The 22,098-nt window shown below is 38.5% G+C and overlaps 1 protein-coding gene across 6 annotated transcripts in view; it reads right to left on the bottom strand.

The window, feature by feature from the left end:
• Positions 1–922: 922 nt before the first annotated feature.
• Positions 923–22,098, bottom strand: part of PHC3 (polyhomeotic homolog 3) — a 1,318,531-nt gene continuing 1,297,355 nt past the window's right edge. For all 6 annotated transcript variants that reach the window (XM_044070066.1, XM_044070067.1, XM_044070069.1 and 3 more), the window contains one exon: positions 923–3,305. In XM_044070066.1, coding sequence (XP_043926001.1) covers positions 3,151–3,305 — 155 coding nt within the window. In that variant the 3' untranslated portion in view covers positions 923–3,150. The remainder of the gene's footprint in view (positions 3,306–22,098) is intronic.

Genomic DNA, 22,098 nt, shown 5'->3' with positions numbered 1-22,098 from the left:
GATGTTATCAGGTCCCATGGAGGCTGTACTTTTTGCCTTTGAGAGAGCAGTGATTACCTGATCCCTAACTATAAGGGGAAGGGGACAGGTACTGCTCAGGACGCATCATTTCATATCCATTTGCTTCTTGACAAATAGTTGCAGACGAAATTTAAAGATAAAGTGTTACAAAAGAACTAAAAAGATGATGTCATGTGATACTAAGAAACTGACTTGAAATGCAATGCAAGCTTCTCTCATTGGCCAAGGCTTGTGGCGGTATGGAAACTGATTTCTTCTAGCAGGAGGAAAATGTTTTAATCAAGTAATGGTTAACAGGAATAAATTGCTGACTATGCAGTAAGATGGCAAATGGCACTATATTCTGGTGGCAAACTACATTCAAGCAGCTGAACTACAGCTGGTCAAAGCAAAAAGTAAAAAACAAATTATGTCTTGTATATCTGCATGTGATTACTGTGACATATTCACTGTAGAACTAGGCATAATTCTGAAATTCCATTCTATGGAAAACTGAATGAGACTATGTAATTATGAATTTTCCATTGAGTTCTTAAAAATACAATCAGCAAAATTATGCCCATAAATGCAGAAATCTTCCTAAACAAGATAGCAGAGTTTGCTTAAAGTCACAATCTGAAATTCTTAAAATCCCATTAACTGAAAATACCTAGGGCCTACCTTTGCACAGATTTTTTTTCCCAGTGACAACATTCAACAAATTACCCAATTCTGCCAAATATCCATGGGAAGAATTCAATTTTAGCCATTTTGTAACAATATGATTTGTAGAAAATCACAAGATAGTCCATTATGCTAATCAAAGCTCCCAGGTAACCCCTAAACACAGTTAACTTGAATTCAGTAGGTGTGTCTTACCTTAGAACTTAAAATGAATCCATAACACAAGAAAAACATGTTATAAATTAATCAAAGAAATGTTTATAAAATATATAATCACAAGGGTAACATATGACAACATCATATAATTATTTATGGCACTTTTTTTCTTTTACATGCCTTCTATTTGGCTTGGAACATATTACATAATTATACATTTTTTGTGTTCCTTTTTATTTGAGACATAATAGTATAATGTCCATTTACAAAGTACTACATAATGCTAAGCTGAGAATTACTGGTGTATCAATGGTAATTCCCTGTCTTCAACAGGCAAGCCACAATTCTGATTTCTATGGTACTTCACTACAGCAACAGCAGTAAGACCTCAACATTCAATTAAAAAAGCTAGTCTCCCAGAATTTCATCTGCTTTAACTACCCTATATATCTGTATCATACAGCAGCAATAACACAATAATACCTGTATAGTCTTTTAACATATTGCAAACCATACCACTCTAAGCTGTACCTCCCACTTTGACTAGCAGCATAATTCACTTAACAGTGCAGTAATTTTCAATCATTTCCAGTGCATAGCAGCATATCATATAAGTAGAAATTTGTATGGTCTCTAAGAGTGGTGAATTTTGCTTTCAGATATTTAACACTATGCAGTATAATAATAATAATGCTCCATTGTTGGCAAAATCAGAATTGGTAAGGTACGGTACTGATGCAATATATAAAAATAATGCCGTGGTAGAAAATCAAAATATAGTAAATGTTATCCAGCTAACTATAACAATTCACTCTGAAAATGGATCAAAGAACATTCTACCGACACATAGCATTTCATCACTTATTGCTTCCACTGACTCTTTCAGCATTTCTTTTACAAAATAAGAGGAATCAAAATCATCCAGCTAGAACTGAATTACTTTTATTAGGGAAGATCACAGAATGAAAAAGTAGCCACATAGGGCTTGCGTGCATATCAAAGATTAGGAATTTGTCTAGGCTGCTGGGCAATCTCCGATGGAAGGAAGCCTGAGCACCTACAGGAGACTTCATTACTCTGAAAGAAGTGGCATACAACCTCTGAGGTAATGCCACCACTACAATATACACATGCAGAACTGCAGTCAGCTTTAACCCAGGAAAAAAGAGTCCAGCTGTTGAGAAGAGAGAACAAACCAATGGGTTCAACTATAAAACTGACACTTTTGCAGCTGGCTAGCATGATGAAAAAGTAAGTAAAAAATAATAAACTGATACACTAAGCTAAGACTTCTGAAGATATTTACCAGATTCCCATAACTGAAGAGTGATGGGTTATCCCTCCAGCTGAAAAAAAAAACATGTAGCAAGGTATGTCTTATGAGGGCACTGGGAAGAAAAAGGGAAGTCATTTTAGGTAAAGACTGAGTAAACATCAGTGTGGGCTGAAGATGACAGCCTGTGTGGCAATATGCTTCTAGTGCATTAAAATTTACTAGGTAATAAACTGCATGGGTAATTACCATATCTGTGAAATAAAGGATAAAAAAAACCCCGAATATAAGCAGTAACCAAATCTACCAACTACTTCTTGTCACATCAGAAAAAAATGCAACCTTGCTTTAGCATTGTTATAACTTACACAGTGCAAACTTTTACAACTCAAGTTTGTTTTATCTTATATATCCCAGCATTGGCCAACTGAAATCAGAAAATACCACCGATCATTAGGTAGCTATGGAACCATTTGTACAAAAGTTCACACATCAAGACTGCAAACAAGATAAAGTTTTATAATCAGATATGTCACGCTTATTTGCATCATCTCTGATCTCCTAGTGCTTTGAATTTGAGATAAAGGGTCATTTAAAAAAAAAGGTTTAGCTCAAATGCATTACCAAAAAGTTTACTCTAGAAGGGCATTGGCAGTAAAGTCAGGTATTAAAGAAATACAAAAATACAATGCCCCAATAATGCTAAGCATCTTGGGAAACATGCTACTCACCTTAAAAGAAATTACATATTTACAACTTTGTCATACATGCTGTTCTCAAAGGCAATTAAGAAACATTTTAAAAGTCATAGCGTTCTACTAAAATGAAAGAGTAGCACTTGGCGCTAAAGTTTCCAGCAAATAATTTCTCGTGCTACTTCGTTATGATGAATCAGATTTCATATGTAGAGTGTGTATTTTAAAATACAAACTTCAATCCAAAATTAAATCCTTCAAAAGTTGAGTTAGAAACAAGTGTCTCCTGTAAGTGATTGTGCATTTTTTTCTTCGATACTAATTATCTTTCAATTCTCACTCTTAAGTTTCCTTTAATGAATTGATGCGAGCACAGATTTTCAGAGCAGGGCCTAGCTTGATATTCATTGCACTCATGAGATGATCCTCTTTCAGCAAAAGAAGTGCTTGCCCATCAATTTCTTGTGCTTTAAATTCATCTGCAATATCCTGGCAGCCTGAAACATAAAGGAACAATTAAGGACTAGTCTTCAAAAGTAGCAATCAACCTTGGGCCTAGTGGCCTTGTTCAAATATCTAAAAGTTCACTTTCACACTGTATTTATTTATTTTGTGAATTTGAGTACGATTAAGTTTTAAATTTCATCAAAGCCAAAAATCTTAAGAGTGAGTCATTAAAATAATAAATACACAATGTTGTTTACTCTCAACATGTTCTCCAAAAAATAAATAAAAAAAATAATTATTATATATAGTAATGTATTGCCCTATTCACTTTTAGGCCACTTATTCAAAATATGATTACTCATGATAAAGCCCTATTCTCAAATCAAATAGTCGAATTATGAAACTACCAGTTTCAAACAACTACTATTTGAACATCTATCCAAAAACTGGCATTGCTCCTGCTCCAAACCTGACTGAGAAGATATCTGTAACTCTCTCTCAACACGCTGTCCACTCCATGCTCATTTCCTCCCTCTCCGCGGTGTTATTACTACTCAAAAAAAGAAAAGAAAAAATATATATATATATATATATATATATATATATATATATATATATAAATATATATCTTGATTTGAGAATAGGGCTTTATTGTGAGTAATCATATTTTTTGTTTTATCGAATACTGTGGTCTCTCTGTCTCTATGCAGTTAGTTTCCTGCCCTCCCTCCCTGTTCTTCTTGTGGTATTAATCTTGGTGGCTTTGGAATTGCCCATCCCTCCTGTACATTTGTGTTTGAACACTCCTCCTGGGTCCATCTCATTTGCTCACTCAACCAAGTACAGTAAGATCATATTTTGATTTCAGACACTCCTACCAGTCCCATCTCATCAGCTATATCCCTGTCTAGTGTCATTAGCTCATTCTACCTAATACAGAGAGAACATTTGAGAAGGTCAACCCACTTAGGTCCTTAACCTTGAATTATCTTCTGTTTCTCCTTTCTCCCTTTCCACTTTAATAAAAAAAAAAAAAAAACTTTGCTACAATCTCCTTGTGTTCTGACTGAGTGTGCTTCTCAGCTGGTAAGTATAATTTTGGCACTTTTAAACTGCTCAGAGTTGAATACAACAATAACTGAATTCAGTTGCATTTATTTAAACTGTATTTGCTTTAATACTGCTACACACTCAGGTGCACTGCACTTGAATTATTTTTAGTGCTGTTTTAGCTGCTTTTCTGTAAACAAACAAAAATAATTCTAAGCTTGTTTCCTGCCTTTCCTGTAACTAGTCTAGTCCAGATAAAGATTTGCTGTATCCAGGACAGTTTATAAGCTTCTGAGCCCCCCAAGCCATTCTGCATTGGGGGAAAGCCTTATAGCTTGTCAGTGGGAGTGGTAAGCACTAGGTAGCCTATCTACCACAAGAGGAGTGGTTTCTGGCAGAGAAATTGTAGTTTATTGGCTATTTGGGCAGTTTTTCCACCTCTTTTAACGTTCTGGTCTAAAAGTCTGCGTTTGCGCTTTTCCTGTCTTTCCTGTAACTAGTCTAGTACAGATACAGATTTGCTGTATCCAGGGCTGTATGTAAGCTTCTGAGCCCCCCCAAGCCTTTCTGTGTTGGAGGGAAGCCTTCTAATTTATAAGTGGAAGTGCTAAGCACTAGGTAGCCTATCTACCACAAGAGGAGTGGTTTCTGGCCCAGAAATTGTAGTTTATTGGCCATATGGACAATTTTTCCATCTCTTTCAACTTTCTGGTTTAAAAGCCTATGTTTGCAGTTATTTCCCACCTTTCCTGTAACTAGTGTAGTCCAGATACAGATTTACTGTATCCAGGACTGCTTGTAAGCTTCTGAGCGGTGCCAAAGTCTGCTCTTCAATTTCTCCCTTAGATCTGCTAGTTCTCCCCTCTCCTGCACCTTTACTAGCTTATTAGTCTAGCACTTTATCAAACTTCTTGTAGCAATTATTATAGCAGACAAATGTAAAACATTTAATGCTGGTAGCACAAGGAAACAGCTCCAGTACTTATTATTAATGCCCACCCCTCCAGGCATGTCTAAAGGTCAGTTCCCTGTGTTTTCTCCTATTAACTTGGTGAACTTGGGCATCCTGAGGCAATGTAGCAACTGCCTCATGTACACAGACAACCCCTCTCCTCTTAACCTCCCAACACTCAGACTTGTGAGAGATGCACTTACATGTCCAAACTGGAAGCCACACATTCTCCAGCCAAGACCGGATTAGCAGGTCTAGAGGAAAAGGCCAACACTTGCACCACACCACATGGAACACATAGCCCTCCAGAACATACACCAGCACTGCCTTCACATAAAATCACCAACCACACACCCACCTTTGTGGATGGTCTCAATAAAAATCTACCCAAACTGCAGAGACCTCCAAGGCAGAAATGCACTCAGCCACCACAACACAACACTAATCTCGAGACACATAACTCTCCTAAACAGTGTGCCACTCAAGCAAGGCCCCTAAGGCAAAACAGCATGCCCAACACACTAGTCATAGGTGACTCGATAGTGAGGCACACTGATGACCCACTCACTAGTTTGAATAAGGAGAAAGTAACAAGTCAGCTGCCTGTCAGGTGCCAGGATCCACCACATAACGCATGCACTCAGGTCCCTCAACAACAGGTACAAATATGACTGTCATTGTTCATGTGGGTGTGAATGACCTGAGACGTACCTCTCTGGGCTACATGAAAAGAGACATGCAGGAGCTCTTGGATTATGTAGTCCAGGTGGGTATGACCCTAGCCCTGAGCAGCATCCTATCATCACCCAGAATGATACCACAGTACAAGCAGAAAATAATTAATTTCAACAGTTGGCTAAGTTTCTGGTGTCAGTCTAAGGGGATCCAGTATCTGTCTATCTGGGATGACATGATTGACAGACCTTAATGCTTTGCCAGAGATGGCCTGCATCTGTCACTCCTGGCCTTCTAGATACTGACCAAGGCTCTTGCCACCCCTATAGTGCCTTTTTTAGGCGGTGTTCCAAAGACCAAATTACCACCACAACAGCTACAAACAAATGCAATCTGAGGGTCATGCTGCTTAATGCTAGAAGTCTAAATCTCAAAATGCACTCACTTGAAACACTCCTTAAAATGGAGAACATCGACATTTGTGCTGTAACAGACCTGGCTCAAGGCAGGAGAGAGCACCCCTGCAAAAGAGTAAAATCCCAAGAAGAGAAGACATCCCTCATCGGTATCAGCAAGAAACAACGATCCATCATAAAATCATCCAAGGCGAGTTTCGAAAGAAAAATTGCCAAGGACTCCAAAGATAACCGCAAGGCATTCTTTAGCTATGTCAAGAATCTAAGTGGCAATGCTCAGATCTGCTCGGAGTTAGTGCAGAATGGTACAAAATACACTGAACCGACCGATATTGCCAACATCCTGGCAGGCAGGTTCAGCGCGAACTCCCCGCCCTCTCACCCCCAAAAGGGCCCATAGCCATACCAGAAGAACGTAGAGCTCCTGAAATCACAGACACTCAGGTTAAAACAACCCTCTCCAAAGCCAAAAACACAGCATCAATGGGACCGAACTGAGTCCCAGGCTGCGTCCTACATGAGCTCAAAAATGAACGAACCCCTCACCTAAACACACTGTTCAAACTCAGCCTCTCCACAGGTTAAGTACCCATAGAGTGGCGCACAGCAAAGGTTAGTCCGCTCCACAAAGGTGGAGCCACAACAGACCCCGGGAACTATCGCCCTATAAGCCTGACTTGCTTGGTCTGCAAGGCTATGGAGTGCGTCATCATGGAACTCATTAACAGAGACATTGGGAACCTCCAAACACTGGACCCTACCCAGTTCGGCTTTGTTAAGGGCAGATCATGCCTCCTAAACCTGGTGGACTTCTTTGAGACAGTTACCAAGGCTATAAATGTGGAAAAGGAGGTACACATTGCCTACCTAGACCTCGCAAAGGCCTTTGACATCATTCCCCATTCTGGTATTATAGATAAGCTCACCAGCCTGAACATAAACCCCTACGTCATAAGATGGGTTGCCAACTGGCTCACGGGCAGAACCCACATGGTAAGAGTTGCGGGAGCTAGGTCTGGCTCTAAAGCGGTTACAAGTGGCGTTTCCCAGGGCTCAGTCCTAGGACCCCCTCCTGTTCAGCATATACTTCTCAGAGGTATAGGCAAGCACAGGAGGACTATGGCTGACCAAGTTCGCAGACAACTGCAAACTAGGGGCTATAATTGACTCTCCGGCTGACACAGACATCCTCCAAAAGGGTCTCACTGAGACGGACACCTGGCGTCAAAATCATGGCCTCAAGCTAAATGCCAAAAGGTGCATAGTCATCCCCTTTGGAAAAAACAAAGTACCCACAAACTAACACATATGTGGTAGTCCCCTAAATACGGAAGACGTAATAAGGGATCTGGGGCCCCAAGTAGATAGTAAACTCTCCTTTGATAATCACATTGCCAAAGTAGTTAGAAAATCCTTCTACGTGGCACACCTTATCACAAAAGGGTTCGCATCCAGATCAAAAGAGATCAATGTGCCCCTCTACTCATCGCTCATCAGACCCATCATAGAGTACAACACCCCATTTGGGATGTATCTTACTAGACACCTGCAACAGCTGGAAAGACCACAGAAGTACCTCACCAAGAGGATCACTGGCCTCAAACAGATGCCCTATGCAGCTCGACTGAAGAAACTCCAGCTGTACTCGGTTGCATACCGCCTACTCAGAGGTGATCTCTGCCTAACATACAAGGCCATGTCCAACCCAGAACTGATCAACATGCTCCACCTAAAGAAAAGCTTATCCCCTCGAGCCACATGCTCTAGGGATCTAAACCTCACCACAACAATAAATAAGACATGCTGGAAGGATAGATTCCTATCACAGAGACTTTCCATGCTTTGGAACAAGATTCCAATCTACATTAGGCAGAGCTTCTCGCTAACACTCTTCAAGAGAAACCTTGATGAGTGGATGGGAAACAGAAAGTTTACCCCGGGGATCACTTCAGTGGCTCTGCTGGACAGAGGCACAGGGAACTAATCTAAGGGGGCAGCAAAAGCCAACACATTCTGGCTAGGCTTATAAATGCCTTTGGGCAGATAGCTTAGTACCTACCTATGAACCTATGCACTACCAGGCTATAACTAATTCCACACCTTTCAGTCCCAGAACTTGGACCGAAGCTCCAAAGCCAGTGGTGTTTCCATATTCATAAAGGATGAGCACACCTCCAGACTGGTAGCCCAACAAAATGCATCAGAGATACTTTAGGTGCTAACACTGGGTAAGACAGTTATTTCGGTCATGGCCTGCTATAGGTCCCCAACCATGTTCCAAGACTCACACTCCACGTTCCTAAGCACCCTGGAAAATATTAGGGTACAACCTAACACTCTCATACTGGGCGAGTTCAACTATCCTTCCATTAACTGGGAAAACTACTCATGTACCAATTCACCTGCCCAACGTTTCCGGGAATTCATTAATTACAATGCCCTGGACCAGCTCATTCTTACTCCCACTAGAGGTAGCAACATCCTTGACCTGGTCATTACTAACATGGGTGACCATTGCTCTTCACCAATAGTGAACTCCTCCCTGGCTAGATCTGACCACAAACTAATCATCTTGGAAATCCATATCCTTCCCACCCCAATCACCCCCTCCCCCTGCAAAGGTAACCACCATGAAAAACTTCTCCAGAGCTAACTTTGGGCTCCTAAAAACAGAGGTGGCTAACTTCACAGCACCCATGGAAATGCAGAATAGTTGCATGACCACCAAATCATACACCAATGCACTGTGCGAATGAGGACACAAATGCATGGATTTCATCATACCCAATAAAACCAAGACACTCATCTCCAAAAAAGGAAGCCAATCTGGTGGTCCTTGCCATAAACAAACTTTACAACAGAAGGAGGAAACTAATGTGGAATAACATGAAGTCCCAAGACTGGAAAAACTCCCTTATCAGCCTCAACAAAAAGTTGAGATCCCTCATCAAATCCTCTAAAGCTAGCTATGAAAACAGAATTGCAGAAGATAGTAAAGACAACCACAAGGCCTTCTATAGTTATGCAAAGAAACTCCACGGCAATACCCATATTTGCTCTGCGCTACTGCACAATGGTACCTCCTATACCAAGCCAACAAATACTGCCAATATACTGGCTGACAGATTCAGTGCCAACTTTACCCCCCCCCCCCAAAGGACCAATCACAATACCAGAAGATTGCCAGGCACCTAGTATTACTGCTGCACAGGTTAAAACAGCACTGTCCAAGGCCAAGAATGCAACTTCCATGGGACCTGACAATATCCCTGGCTGTGTTCTATATGAACTACAGAGTGTACTGGGACCTCACCTGTGTGCCCTGTTCAGTCACAGCCTACTACAGACCCTGGGAACTATCGCCCCATTAACTTGATGAGTCTGATTTCCAAGGCTATGGAATGCATCATCATGGACCTAATAAACAAGGATATAGGGAATCTCCAAACTCTGGATCCCACACAGTTTGGTTTTGTGAAGGGTAAATCATGCCTGCTCAACTTGGTTGACTTCTTTGAGTCAGTCACCAGAGCTGTGGATGAAGGCAAAGTGGTTCATACAGCCTACCTTGATCTGGCCCACTCAGGAATCATAGAAAAACTCACTAAGCTAGGCATCAACCCCTATATCACTAGGTGGGTTGCAAACTGGCTCACAGATAGAACCCACAGTGTGAAAGTAGCTGACTCCAAGTCAGACTGCCGACCAGTCACTAGTGGAGCCCCACAGGGTTCAGTCCTGGGTCCTCTCCTGTTTGGCATCTACTTCTCTGAAGTCCAGGCCAACATGAAGGGACGCTGGCTGACAAAGTTTGCAAACGATTGCAAGTTGGGAGCTAGTATTAACTCCCCAAGTGATGCCAACATCCTACAGAAAGGCCTCAGTGAGATCAACGACTGGTGTCAGAACCATGGCCTTAAGCTCAATGCCAAAAAATGTGTCTTCATCCCCTTTGGGAAAAACCCGGTTCCCATGAATTACCACACTGATGGTAGTTCACTGAACATAGGAGGAGTTATAAGAGATCTGGGAACACAGGTTGACAGCAATCTCTCTTTTGACCACCACATTGCCCCTGTGGTCAGAAAGTCCTTCTATGTGGCACATCTCATTACTAAGGGTTTTGCATCCAGGAAGAAAGAGGTCATTGTCTCCCTCTACTCTTCCCTCATTAGGCCAATCATTTGGCATGTGTCATTAAACACTTGCAACAACTGGAGAGGCCGCAAAAGTACCTCACAAAGAGAATCCTATGCCTTAAACACTTACCCTATATGGACAGACTCAAAAAACTCCAACTATTCTCTGTCGCATATCGCCTACTTACAGGCAATCTCTGTTTGACTTATAAAGCCAAGTCTGACCCAACTCTGTTAGAAATGCTACATCTAAATAAATCCCAATCCCTCCACACCACAAGCTCCAGAGACCTCAACCTCATTACCACCATCAACAGAACGTGCTGGAGAGACAGGTTCATAACCCAGAGACTGCCCGTGCTATGGAATAGACTTCCCATACATATCCAACAGAGCACCTCACTAACCCTCTTCAAGAGAAATCTTGATTAGTAGATGGAAAATAGAAAATTCACACCAGGGATCATTCCAGTGGCTCTACTCGACAGACGCACTGGGAACGAAGGTCAGGTGGCACGATGCCAGGGTAAATCCTATGGGCTAGGCTTGTAAAGGCTCCAGGGCCATTAGCCTAGTACACACCTATGAACCTATATATATATATATATATATATATATATATATATATATATATATATATATATATATATATATATATATACGCTTTAGATGATCGAATTGCTGAAATCTCGAAATGCATATGGTTGAGACCATATGATAGAGCTTCAGAAACTCGAAAATCTGAAGGGGGTTAAACACATTGTGGAAGTACCTTAACTGAGGGATTCTGCAGGGGAGCAAGCCCCCCTGCTACTTAAATATACGAACTCCAACATTGTGCTACAGTGGGGAACAGGGAGATCGCCCGTTCCCCACTGTCTGCAAAACCAGGGAATGGGAGATTTCCCTTTTCCCCACTGTAGCACAATCTCGGAGTTAGTATATTTAAGTAGGGGGGTGTGGGGGGACGCAAAAACATTTGTAAATGTGTTATTGTTTTTGTATGTGTTCACTTCTAATGTTTGAGTTTCTGAAACTTGATCATATGGTCTCGACCGTATGCATGTCGAGATTTCAGCAACTCAATCATCTGAAGTGAATCCATATATATAAGAAAATCTCATTTGTTCATAATTATTATTTAATATGTACACAGTACTAATTTTTTTATGTCTTTCTCATAGTGATCTTTACTGAAATGTCTGTGTTTTTCTTTTTGAACCTGTATCTACTAGAAAACCGTACTGAATACGTTGTATAGACTAACTCGATGTGTATTCTCCATCTTACTGTATGTATACTATTGTACTATCTAATGATTGTATTTTGCTTATATTTCTGAGAAGCTTTTCTCCCCAGGCCTCCGCTGAAAATGGGCTTTTGGCCCAGTTGGACTTTCCCAGTAAACAAATGTACATAAATAAATAAATAAATATGACTGCTTAAATCCTGCTTGAGTGATTACACTTTCAAGTCAGAATCAGGGAATTCTGCACAATTTTTACCTCTCAAAGCTATACCACTGAATTAACATTCTGAGACAACTGTTTCTGTCAGAAATAAATATACAAGGTAACTGCCTCTGAATTAACTGTATTAACTAATCTGCAAAGAGACACTTTTTGATTAACTTCCCATTAGCAGTTTTCACAGAAAACCACTGATGGGAATTGTTTTAGTGGAATGGCATTCAAAGAATATATAATTTTAAATAAATGATATTCTGCAAGTAATCATGCTGAAAGATCAGGAAATGCTCAGGCTTCTCTGAGTGCAGTAAATGACTGCCTTTGCATGCTCATTTGCATATAAACAAGGAGGTTCTGGAGAACATTGATTGTTTGGACAAAGTTTTGCACAGTAATTAAAACTTAATTTTAATTTGAGGTGACTAGGCTGACCAGACGAACCTCTTTGCTTGGTCATGACATAACCTTTTTCAGTGGTCATGTTTTGACAATATGAAGATAAATGACAAGAAAAAAGTAAATACAGTCAGTTTATTTTTCACAAATCACCACTTGAGTTCTAAACCATGCCAGAAAGGAGGCACTGGCTTTGATGACCATTACGAATTTCAATAATGCAGCTGTTATTTAGCTTCACCCTGTCTGCAGATGCAACTTCAGTGAGTTACTAAAGCTATAATAGGTCGAACACTATCTAATACTTTCTGGTATTAGGCTCTAGATCTTTTGAAGATAGAAGGAGAAAGACAGAAGAGAATTGTTGACTATAACTGTCCTCTGCTAAAAAAAAGCAAATAATGAATAAAAAACTGAACTGATGGACACACTGTTAAAAAATCTTAACAAAACAGTCAACAACAAATGCGCTGGGGACAATTACAGTGCAAAAGTATGCATGGTCTTGGACTCAAAGAAGGGAAATATCTCCCTAAAGAAGTGAGTCATTGCCAGGAAACACTTAAAAAATGTACTAGCAAAATTTTACAAAATATTGATAAACTATAAAACAACACTCAAAACTTCATATTGGAAATAATATAACAAAAGGACACAATACAGTTAACTGAATATATTTAAACAAATATCTTATTATCGATAAAATATACATCTTTACACAATACTGGAAAGTTTTTAATTGGAAATGCTTGCACAGAGCATTCTTAACCCCAGATACAATCAGTAAAATTAGTTCTTCCATAAAAGGAATAAGTTGGAGATGTGAGCAAGTACACAATGCAGATTGGAACCACATTTTCTTTGACTGAGATAAAATGAAGCCATTTTGGAATGGTATTAACTTTCTACAAGCTGTATTTAATCATTTTACTTAACTAAAGCTCTCTCTTGTATTATTAAATGTGAACAAAGGTCCTCATTTGAATAGGTCAAACATGTATGTAGTATGGACTATACTTGCAATTTCAAGGAAGTGTATAACAAGAAGATGGAATACAAACAACACCAACTTTGGAAGACTTCTACAGCCTCCCGAAGACCACAGCATTATTGGAAATTAAAATTAAAGAACAAGAATTTATCCAAAGCCATTTATCAACAACCCTTGGGGAAAAGTTTTATCATTGATTGACACAATATGCAATAATTAATCAGACACTCTGATAATGGATTGGACATACTTATAAAGTAACTGTATATATTAAGATCTGTTATAGTGTCAGGCTAATGTAAATAGTGTACATAGTTATTTAAGATGTTATGTATAAATACTACGGAATTCATTCAAATGTATTTGAAAAATAAAAAAAAATTTTGAGAAAAAAACAAGAAAATTACCAACAATGATTTTCCTATGGGAAACATCGCTCATCATTATGCCAGTCATTTTTTTTTTTTTTTTTTTTGCAAGTTACTCATGCTCCAGCAATTTCACCAAGAGCATGTGTAGGGCAGACAATCTTTTTCCAGACAAGTGGAGCACACTTCCCTTGATTCAGTGGTTAAAGTTCTGCTTTAGGTGAATACATCAATTCTAAAAAAGGAAGGGATCCATTTTGACAATGTACTGAAAGGGGGAATAGGGTTAAATAAAGGGCACCCTCTGCTTTCAAGTTTTTTCTTTTTTTTTATATCGCAAAGAAAGACACTTTCTGGAATTACCCAGCCTGGACAAGCTTCTCTAGTATGCTCATAATGGTAACCCTTCAGTCAATTACCCATTTTGATTCTTTCACAGCCTCACTGACAAATCAAGACTTGAAAGTCACTTAATGTGATATCTATACTTTTTGCCTCATAGCGGAATCTTCAAGTTGCAAGTAAGAAAGCAACTTCCTACTTACAATTCTGCCAGTGTCTAGCAAAAATGTCCAGAGTATTTGCTAACTATTTGTTCCCATTAAAGCCATGAGGCTGAACTAAATTAATTATTTTGTGGAAAAGAATTAACTACAGTCTATTCCAGTCAGCAAATGATATACAGTAAAACTCTGGTGATCTCCTTCTAGATTCTCTAGGGTTGGCAAATGGTGTAAAAAATCAGATCTCATGCCAAAACAGGAAATATGTTTTTCGAGGAACAGTTCTAGGTTCACTACAATAGAAAGCATTTTTGACTCATCAAGGCAAGAACTCTTTCTTTATTTCATTATGCTGCATTGCAAACAATCTTTTTATGACATTTCACATCAGCCTTAAATATGGCACTACAGTGTTCAGATTTCTAGAAAAAACTCAGTATTATGTCCATAATCAATGGAATCAGAAACCAGAGGGTTTGAATCACAAGAAATTACTGATTTGAACCCTGATAAAAGAGCTTTACTGGAAGGTGAATACAGCAATTCTAGAGAAAAAGAAAGGCAGACAGTGACAGCGTGACAGTCACAGATTCTGACTACGGAGGTAACAGACTCCCTTTACGGCACCATCTGCAGTTTGCAGCAATACTGATGTCTTGCTGTCAAGAAGATGTACCTCAAACAGAAGGATATTATTGGAATTTCCCAGCCCTTAGAGCTTCAAAACACCAGCAGTTCAGCAGGTAACATAGACAATTAGGTAGTACTCACCTCTAGTTGGCAGTTGTGGCCCATTACAGCAAGTAGATTTGGAAATATTCCAAATACTTTCCACAACTGATAAAGGGATATAATGGGAAAGATTGTCAGCATCTGGTAGCAGGCACCTGTATTATTACATGTCAATGGGAATACGAGTACTAGTCTAATTATAGCACTTCTACCAGCATGTTAACTGCAATCACTACCTCATTGAGAACCTACCTGAATGTCTGATAAATGTTTATCTTCTAACTGTAGAAAATAACATGTCCTTGGACTGCAGTATCTACCTTTAGAATGTGATTTAATATGTTTCAATTTTCTGAAGCATATATGCTATTCAAAAATGTAGTGAAAATTACAAAGTTTCAAAGTTTTTTATTCTAAGGACAACTCCACAAAGACTGACTGGACTGTTGTCTTCTTAATGAAGTGGGCAGCTGAGTACAAAAACAAGCTGTTCATATTTTTTACACTAACCCAGTGTCTTGTGTATGTGTATGCTGAGAAATTTTCTCCGGTGTTGTATTTTCTTCCATTGCTATCCCTCTCAACAATTCCCTGGATTTTTTGAATTAACAGTCTACTGTGATCATACCTCTCAACTTCTTATTGCAAGAAATCTGGACAAAGCCCAACAAAATGGGATGGGTGATAAAGACCCAAAAATAGGGACATATTTTAAAAATTGTTCTTATAAACTTGGAAAGTTGCTAGAGTAATAGGGTTCGTTTTAACACACATTTTCTGCAGGATGTGAAGTCTGGAATCAAATGTATTTTATTATTTAGTGACTGCAATCCTCAGATCATCCCAGTGATTTGTCAGAAAACCACAAATTTTATGAGGAACAAAGCAAAAATATGAGCCAATAATTTGGATATTCTGTGAAAATCTGGACAGTTGAGAGGTATGACTGTAATATCTGCTAGTAAAAACAACAATAAGTCCTTACAAAGTGCAGCTATACTTTGCTGATTACTGGATTTTTAATGGAGCAGTGGCAGAAACTGGGACTTTTGTAACCTCTTCCAGTTTGCCATGAGATCCACCTATGTCATGATTGTTGTCATGCCAGAAACTGAGAGGTGTCCTAATATAACCTATTCTAATTCACACTCTGTTTTGAGTGCAGAATATATACAACTGTGAATACAAATATCACAAACAACCAATCAAATCACATTCATACCCCAACTACAACACACTTATACAGCACTGTGGAATATAACAAAAGAAATGTAAAAAAATTTATATATATATATATATATATATATATATATATATATATATATATAGGGTCTATGTCATAAAACTGAAAACGCAAACTCTCGAATGCTCACATGAGCGAATAATCAAAAACTCAAAATTGTTATTGTGGATACCCCCTGCTAAATATATATTCCTACTCCAAGATCACACTACAGTGAGGAAAGGGCAAATATTCCGATCTACACTGTACTGCAATCTCAAAATACCAATTTTGAGTTTCTGATTATTCACTCATGTGAGCATTCAAGAGACTGTGCTTTCATCTTTCTGAAGTAGACTCTATATATATATATATATATATATATATATATATATATATATATATATAGGTCTACTTCATTTAAAGCTCATTTGACTGAAAACTCATTTGACTGAAAGTCATTTTGTTGAAATTTATATATGACCTTTTCCCCACTGTAGTGTGATCCTGGAGTTAGTATATAAAGTAAGGGGGGGTGTGGGGGTGTAGCCCCCCACCTATTTTAAATGTTTAAAACCATAGATATTTTAAACTTACAAGTCCAATGAATAACTCTTTCCAGAAGACAATATACAACCAGACTATGTGGGGGCTACACCCCCCACACCCTCCCTTACTTTATATACTAATTCCAGGATCACACTACAGTGGGGAAAAGGCCATGTATAACTTTCAACAAAATGAGTTTTCAGTGAAATGAGATTTCAGTGAAAAGAAGTACACCCATATATATACAAATTCTTTAAAATCAACACCTTACCAAAAAAAATCTAATCAGTTTCCAGTATTTTGATATTGTATTAATCTTCCTAAATGTAATGAGACACTGAAGTGCAAAATGCTGAAGAGCATTTTCCACAGGAAATCACTGCTGGTTCATTTTTCTGTGTTTGCTAGCACTGATTCCGTTGTTTTGATAAATGTATCCTCTCTTCATGTTTATGCAACCCTGGAATCAGTAAATATACATTCTGGGTATTGAGTGGGATTGCCTCCCACACAGGGGTGAATGGGGACTTGACACCTTAAAAAAAGATTACAGTCTGAGGTTTTGCCCCTTGGTGTTTTGGACATTTGTCCTACATGATATGAATCCTGTCATTTGGTGATGTAAGATTTTACAGTGGGATCCAAGAAACCCTACTTACACTTCCTCCAAAACAGCCCATCTAATTTACAAAATATTAATGTTCGGATTACTCTTCTATACAAAACACCACCATAAGAAATACTTCATGATAAAAATTCAACTTTACATTCAGTTTTGTAACTTTGTTTAATCAACAGAGGTGGTGATGTCCTACCTAGCATCTGACCACTCACCTTAAAAGCTCCCACTCATCAATCTCATAGCACAAAAATGTTCCAAATGGTTTAAAGCTACTACAATTAAATTGATGATGTATTCATTGAAAAAGTGGTCTACTTCATAGAACCACTCATACTAAAATGCAAGCCAGATCTAGTCAACATTTATGAAATTAAGCTAAAATGTAATGTGCCAAACAGTGAAATTTCTTCTGAAGAACTTATAAGCACATGGAGGACATAAATAATAATGGTGCAGGCCTTGTTACTGTCATAAACAGAGTAAATAGATGAGTCACGTCACCCATCTCAGCTTCCAAAAATTGTCACAGAAGTTACAACAGAAACAAACAAAAAGCTTCCAAGAGTTTCTTTGTACATAACCTCTAAATAATGCACTATTGTAGCAGCACTCCAAGATTATCCACACCTTATCACCATCTGCAGAGCTCTCTCTTAAAAAAGAAGGCTGAGTTATATTTTCCTTCCAATTTCTTATTATCTTTCTAACTAGTTATTTAATTGTAAATATGTAAATCATTTATGTGTTATTGCAATGTTTTAATGTTATATATATTATTATGATAAAATAGATGGTTCAGCTCTCAAAGTAACCCTTTCAATTATGCCTGCTCATGTCAGTGTTTCTAATACTTCACCTCACCCAGCTCAGGTTGGTGCCCAAACAATCATCAAATCTGAGCCCACTAGCTATACCACAAAAAAATTTTTAAAGGTACAAGTACATGCATTTGAAACATCTGTTTCTTGACTCTGTCAGAAGTATGAGATCCATACCGACCAGCTCTACAAGCACAAAAATAGAAGTGTGAGTGATCCAGAAATATAGTGAATCATGAAATTTGCTTTAGTGTTATTCAAGAATTTTTGAATTGGAGGGTTGCTCCCTTTGTACTTCCTAAAATTGTGGCTGTACCCTCCACACCTTGGCTACACACCACAAACACACACACGCACACATACGCGTATACATATACTCATATATGTGCTCATGTGTGTGTGTGTGTGTATGTGTGTGTGTGTGTGTGTGTGTGTGGTACATTAGACTTCCATGAGACTGGTCAGTTATGGCTAAGATTGACCTCTGTCTTGTCAACCCACTTTGGCTGACAATGCAGACGGTTGATAGTTGTGCAATAAAAGATAATCCTTGGGGAATGGGACTATGCACTGCCCCTCTTCCAGAAACTGTGCAATCTCAGAGTTAGTATTTTTAATTAGCAGGAGGTGGGTGGGGTGCAGGACAGCTTGCAAAAGGTGTTGATGTTTTACAACTCAGTGTTAAGTATATCATTACGTCAAATCAACTATTGTGCATCAACATAACATCAAATCAACTACTGCCACTAAATCTGTGTATATATATATATATATATATATATATATATATATATATTGTTTCTTATGTAGTCAGAAGAACTTTAAAGGTCTCAGCCATCTCTTACAGATAAAAACAGACATTCAGCCCTCTCCACAGAAGTGGTGACTTGTAATTCCTCACAAACTACAGGCTTGCTGATTTACTTTAACAACTCACAACATATTTATACGTATCTTTCACAAGACGTTACTGTACCGACTTATAGACAATACAAACAATATGCAACACTCAGAAAACTGGAAGTTGGTTTGGTTCACTCTCATCAACATCATTAGAACTGAATTTAACAGTGATAAATTGCAAAGTTTATTGCTAACTTCATATTAATTAACTCTTCTACACTTCTACTTAAATATTCTCTTTTGTTTCCCCAACTCTCTCAACAACTGTACACAGGTAGTCAGATGGCACAATGCAATCTCTCCTCAAAAATCTATCAAAGCAGAAGTCTCACAATGCCCAGGACTAAAACCCTACTGATTTCAGCATTTAACATATGGGGAAACTGGTTGGTAAAGTGGTACAGTGGTTAGCACTTCTGTATTGCAGGTCACCAGGAATGCTTTTAGTATGAAGTCTGCATGTCTGCCTTATGTCTGTGGAGGTTTTTCCCTATGAGCTCTGGTTTTCTCTCCATTCCATACACAGGCCATTAAGTGAAATGGAAATGTTCTACATTTTTCTACAGGTACATATGTAGTATGAATCTAACTTTATGCATGTATGCATCCAACAGTGGATGACATCCCATCAATGACTGTTTCCTACCTTTGTGCACATTGCTTATCAGGTTAAACTTTGGCTTTTCCACAAACCTGAATAGGATAAAGATGGTATTAGAAATGAAAACAAAATGCCTTTATGAAACATGCACTTCAGTTCTCCATGCCAAACAAATGCATGGCATCATTGACACTGGTGAAGTGTCTGGGTCTTGATGAGATAGTTAATATCTTTACCAGACAAGATAAAACCATAACACTCAAATTTATAGATGTCAAACTCACACTTTTATCTACTTGGGGATAATTCACAGTCTTTCATTCTCTAAACTACTTGTTATAATGCCATATAATATCCTCTCTTGTGCTTGTTATAAATGCTTGAATTATCAATGGAGTTTTTAGCAGCTGGTATACCACGTATCACCTGCTGAATGCCATCCTGGAAGATTGCTGCTTCAGAACTATTATCAAATATCAGTCTTGTACACCTTGCTGAATCAATCTTAATGAAGAAAGCAGATACATCACTGCTCTAAGGACAGAGCTCAAGCTGATTATGTCATCTGTTATTGGCATGAGATGCCTCTAAATTTGTATGGTGCATTTACATAATCTCAGAGCCACAGATAACCTTATCTTCAAAGAAATGCCTACAGTAAATCTGGATGACGTCCAGTGAAAACACAATAAATATAAATTCAATAAAAACTCATCTGGACATGTGGAGAAGCAAACAGCAAACTTTATTCAGACATTCAAATGTGTTTTCTCAAAAGCCTCTTTAGGTATACTACCTCAATTGTATTTCTGGGTATTGAAAATATTACAACAAGCGGGTTAAGAAAGGTATTGAGGCTGGCACTTTCTTATTTATGTCTTACTCTTCTAGAGGTGCTGCTGCCAACTGGCACTGTGTATCAGAAGCAGTGCATGATAAAAGAATGCTAAGGAAGCTGAAAAGTGAAGTGTACAAACCAGTGGTGTGACCAGTGCTTCCATATGGCACAGCACCTAGGCAGGGAAGGCTGAGCAGTTGAGGAAGCTTGAGGTGACAGCCATGAAGTGCCAGAGATGAGTGATAAGATACACACTGAGAGACAGATAAAGAAATGAGACCATAAGAATACAGGCCAAAGTAGGCCTAGTTGCATAGAAGGTCAAGAACAGTCAGATAAGACTGTCAATGAAGGTAAGAGAGTGGCATTGAATCAAGAGAGGTCATAACAGTTGATGCAACACCAGAAAGCCATGTACAGGTCAAAGTAACCTCAGTTGCAGAGAAGGTCAAGGATAATAGCCATAACTATCAAAAAAGGTAGGGGAGTGGCACTGAATCAAGACAGGAAACAACAGTTGATGCAACACCCCAATCCCATGTAGGAAAATGGGGAAAATGGAGTTGAAAATAATAATGATCCAAATTTTGTCTTAAATGAAAGGGGAGGCATCTATGTTGCTATGCAAAAGATTTGACTCATTAAGCTATACAAATCTTGACCTATTTTTTCCAGTTACTTAAAATATCTCACTATATGTATTCAGTAATTATACAGTCTTGACTTTTCATTATGATCACAGTGTATGTTTTCCTGTACGTGTATCATGTCTAATGGTTTGACACTACTGTAACATATAAGAGAAGAACCTTTCCTTGACAGTACATGAAATGTTGCCTTTGCCTCATGATTTTTGAACTTCACTTTAGTGCCAAAGCAACCTTTAAGTGGAAATAGTTGATATGAATGATGTACATGGATTTTGTGTTCTTGTTTTTTTACACACATTGGTATTGTTTGCACATTCTTAACAATGTCATAGTTGTTATGTTTACTGAGGCTTCTGAATTTGTGGACACTTTTATTTGCTGAATTTGTACAGTAACTGCCACTTCTGCTTTAGTACCCAGATTTATTTACTGTGTGTATGCAAATTCATTCATTCTTGCCTCCAACTGTTGTTACCTTATATGTTGATCTCATTTTCTGTGAGATCATTGATGTTTCTAATACAGTTTTTAATATAGTAGCTATCTATTCTACACTGTAACCTTTTCTTTTCCCAAATAAGCCCTCATTTGTCTTATTTTGACTACATTCTTATACTCTAGCCTTTAATACCCCTCTATTCCTTACATTCCGGAGAAGATACTTGGACAACCTACCACTCTTCCTTTATGACCTTATACTTCCTTTAGCTCCACCACCTGCAAACTTCCTCCAATTCCAACTATACTCCAATCAGTCTGCTACATAACACCCCCTCCCACACCTCATCTATATTACTCTAACCACACACCCTTTTTCTACGCCACAGTATTTTCACTTACACTCTACCCCTTTAACTGCTTCACTTCCAATAGCCCTAATTCCCCCTCTACTTCAATTTAGGCTATCTCACTCTACACCAGTCATGCTGTTTTACTCATGCCTCTCATT

The sequence above is a fragment of the Protopterus annectens genome, chromosome 4.part1 (assembly GCF_019279795.1).
Source record: "Protopterus annectens isolate FY-2018-M chromosome 4.part1, PAN1.0, whole genome shotgun sequence".
In the NCBI taxonomy this organism is placed as follows: Eukaryota; Metazoa; Chordata; order Ceratodontiformes; family Protopteridae; genus Protopterus; species Protopterus annectens.
This window is presented reverse-complemented; position numbering and strand designations above follow the sequence as displayed.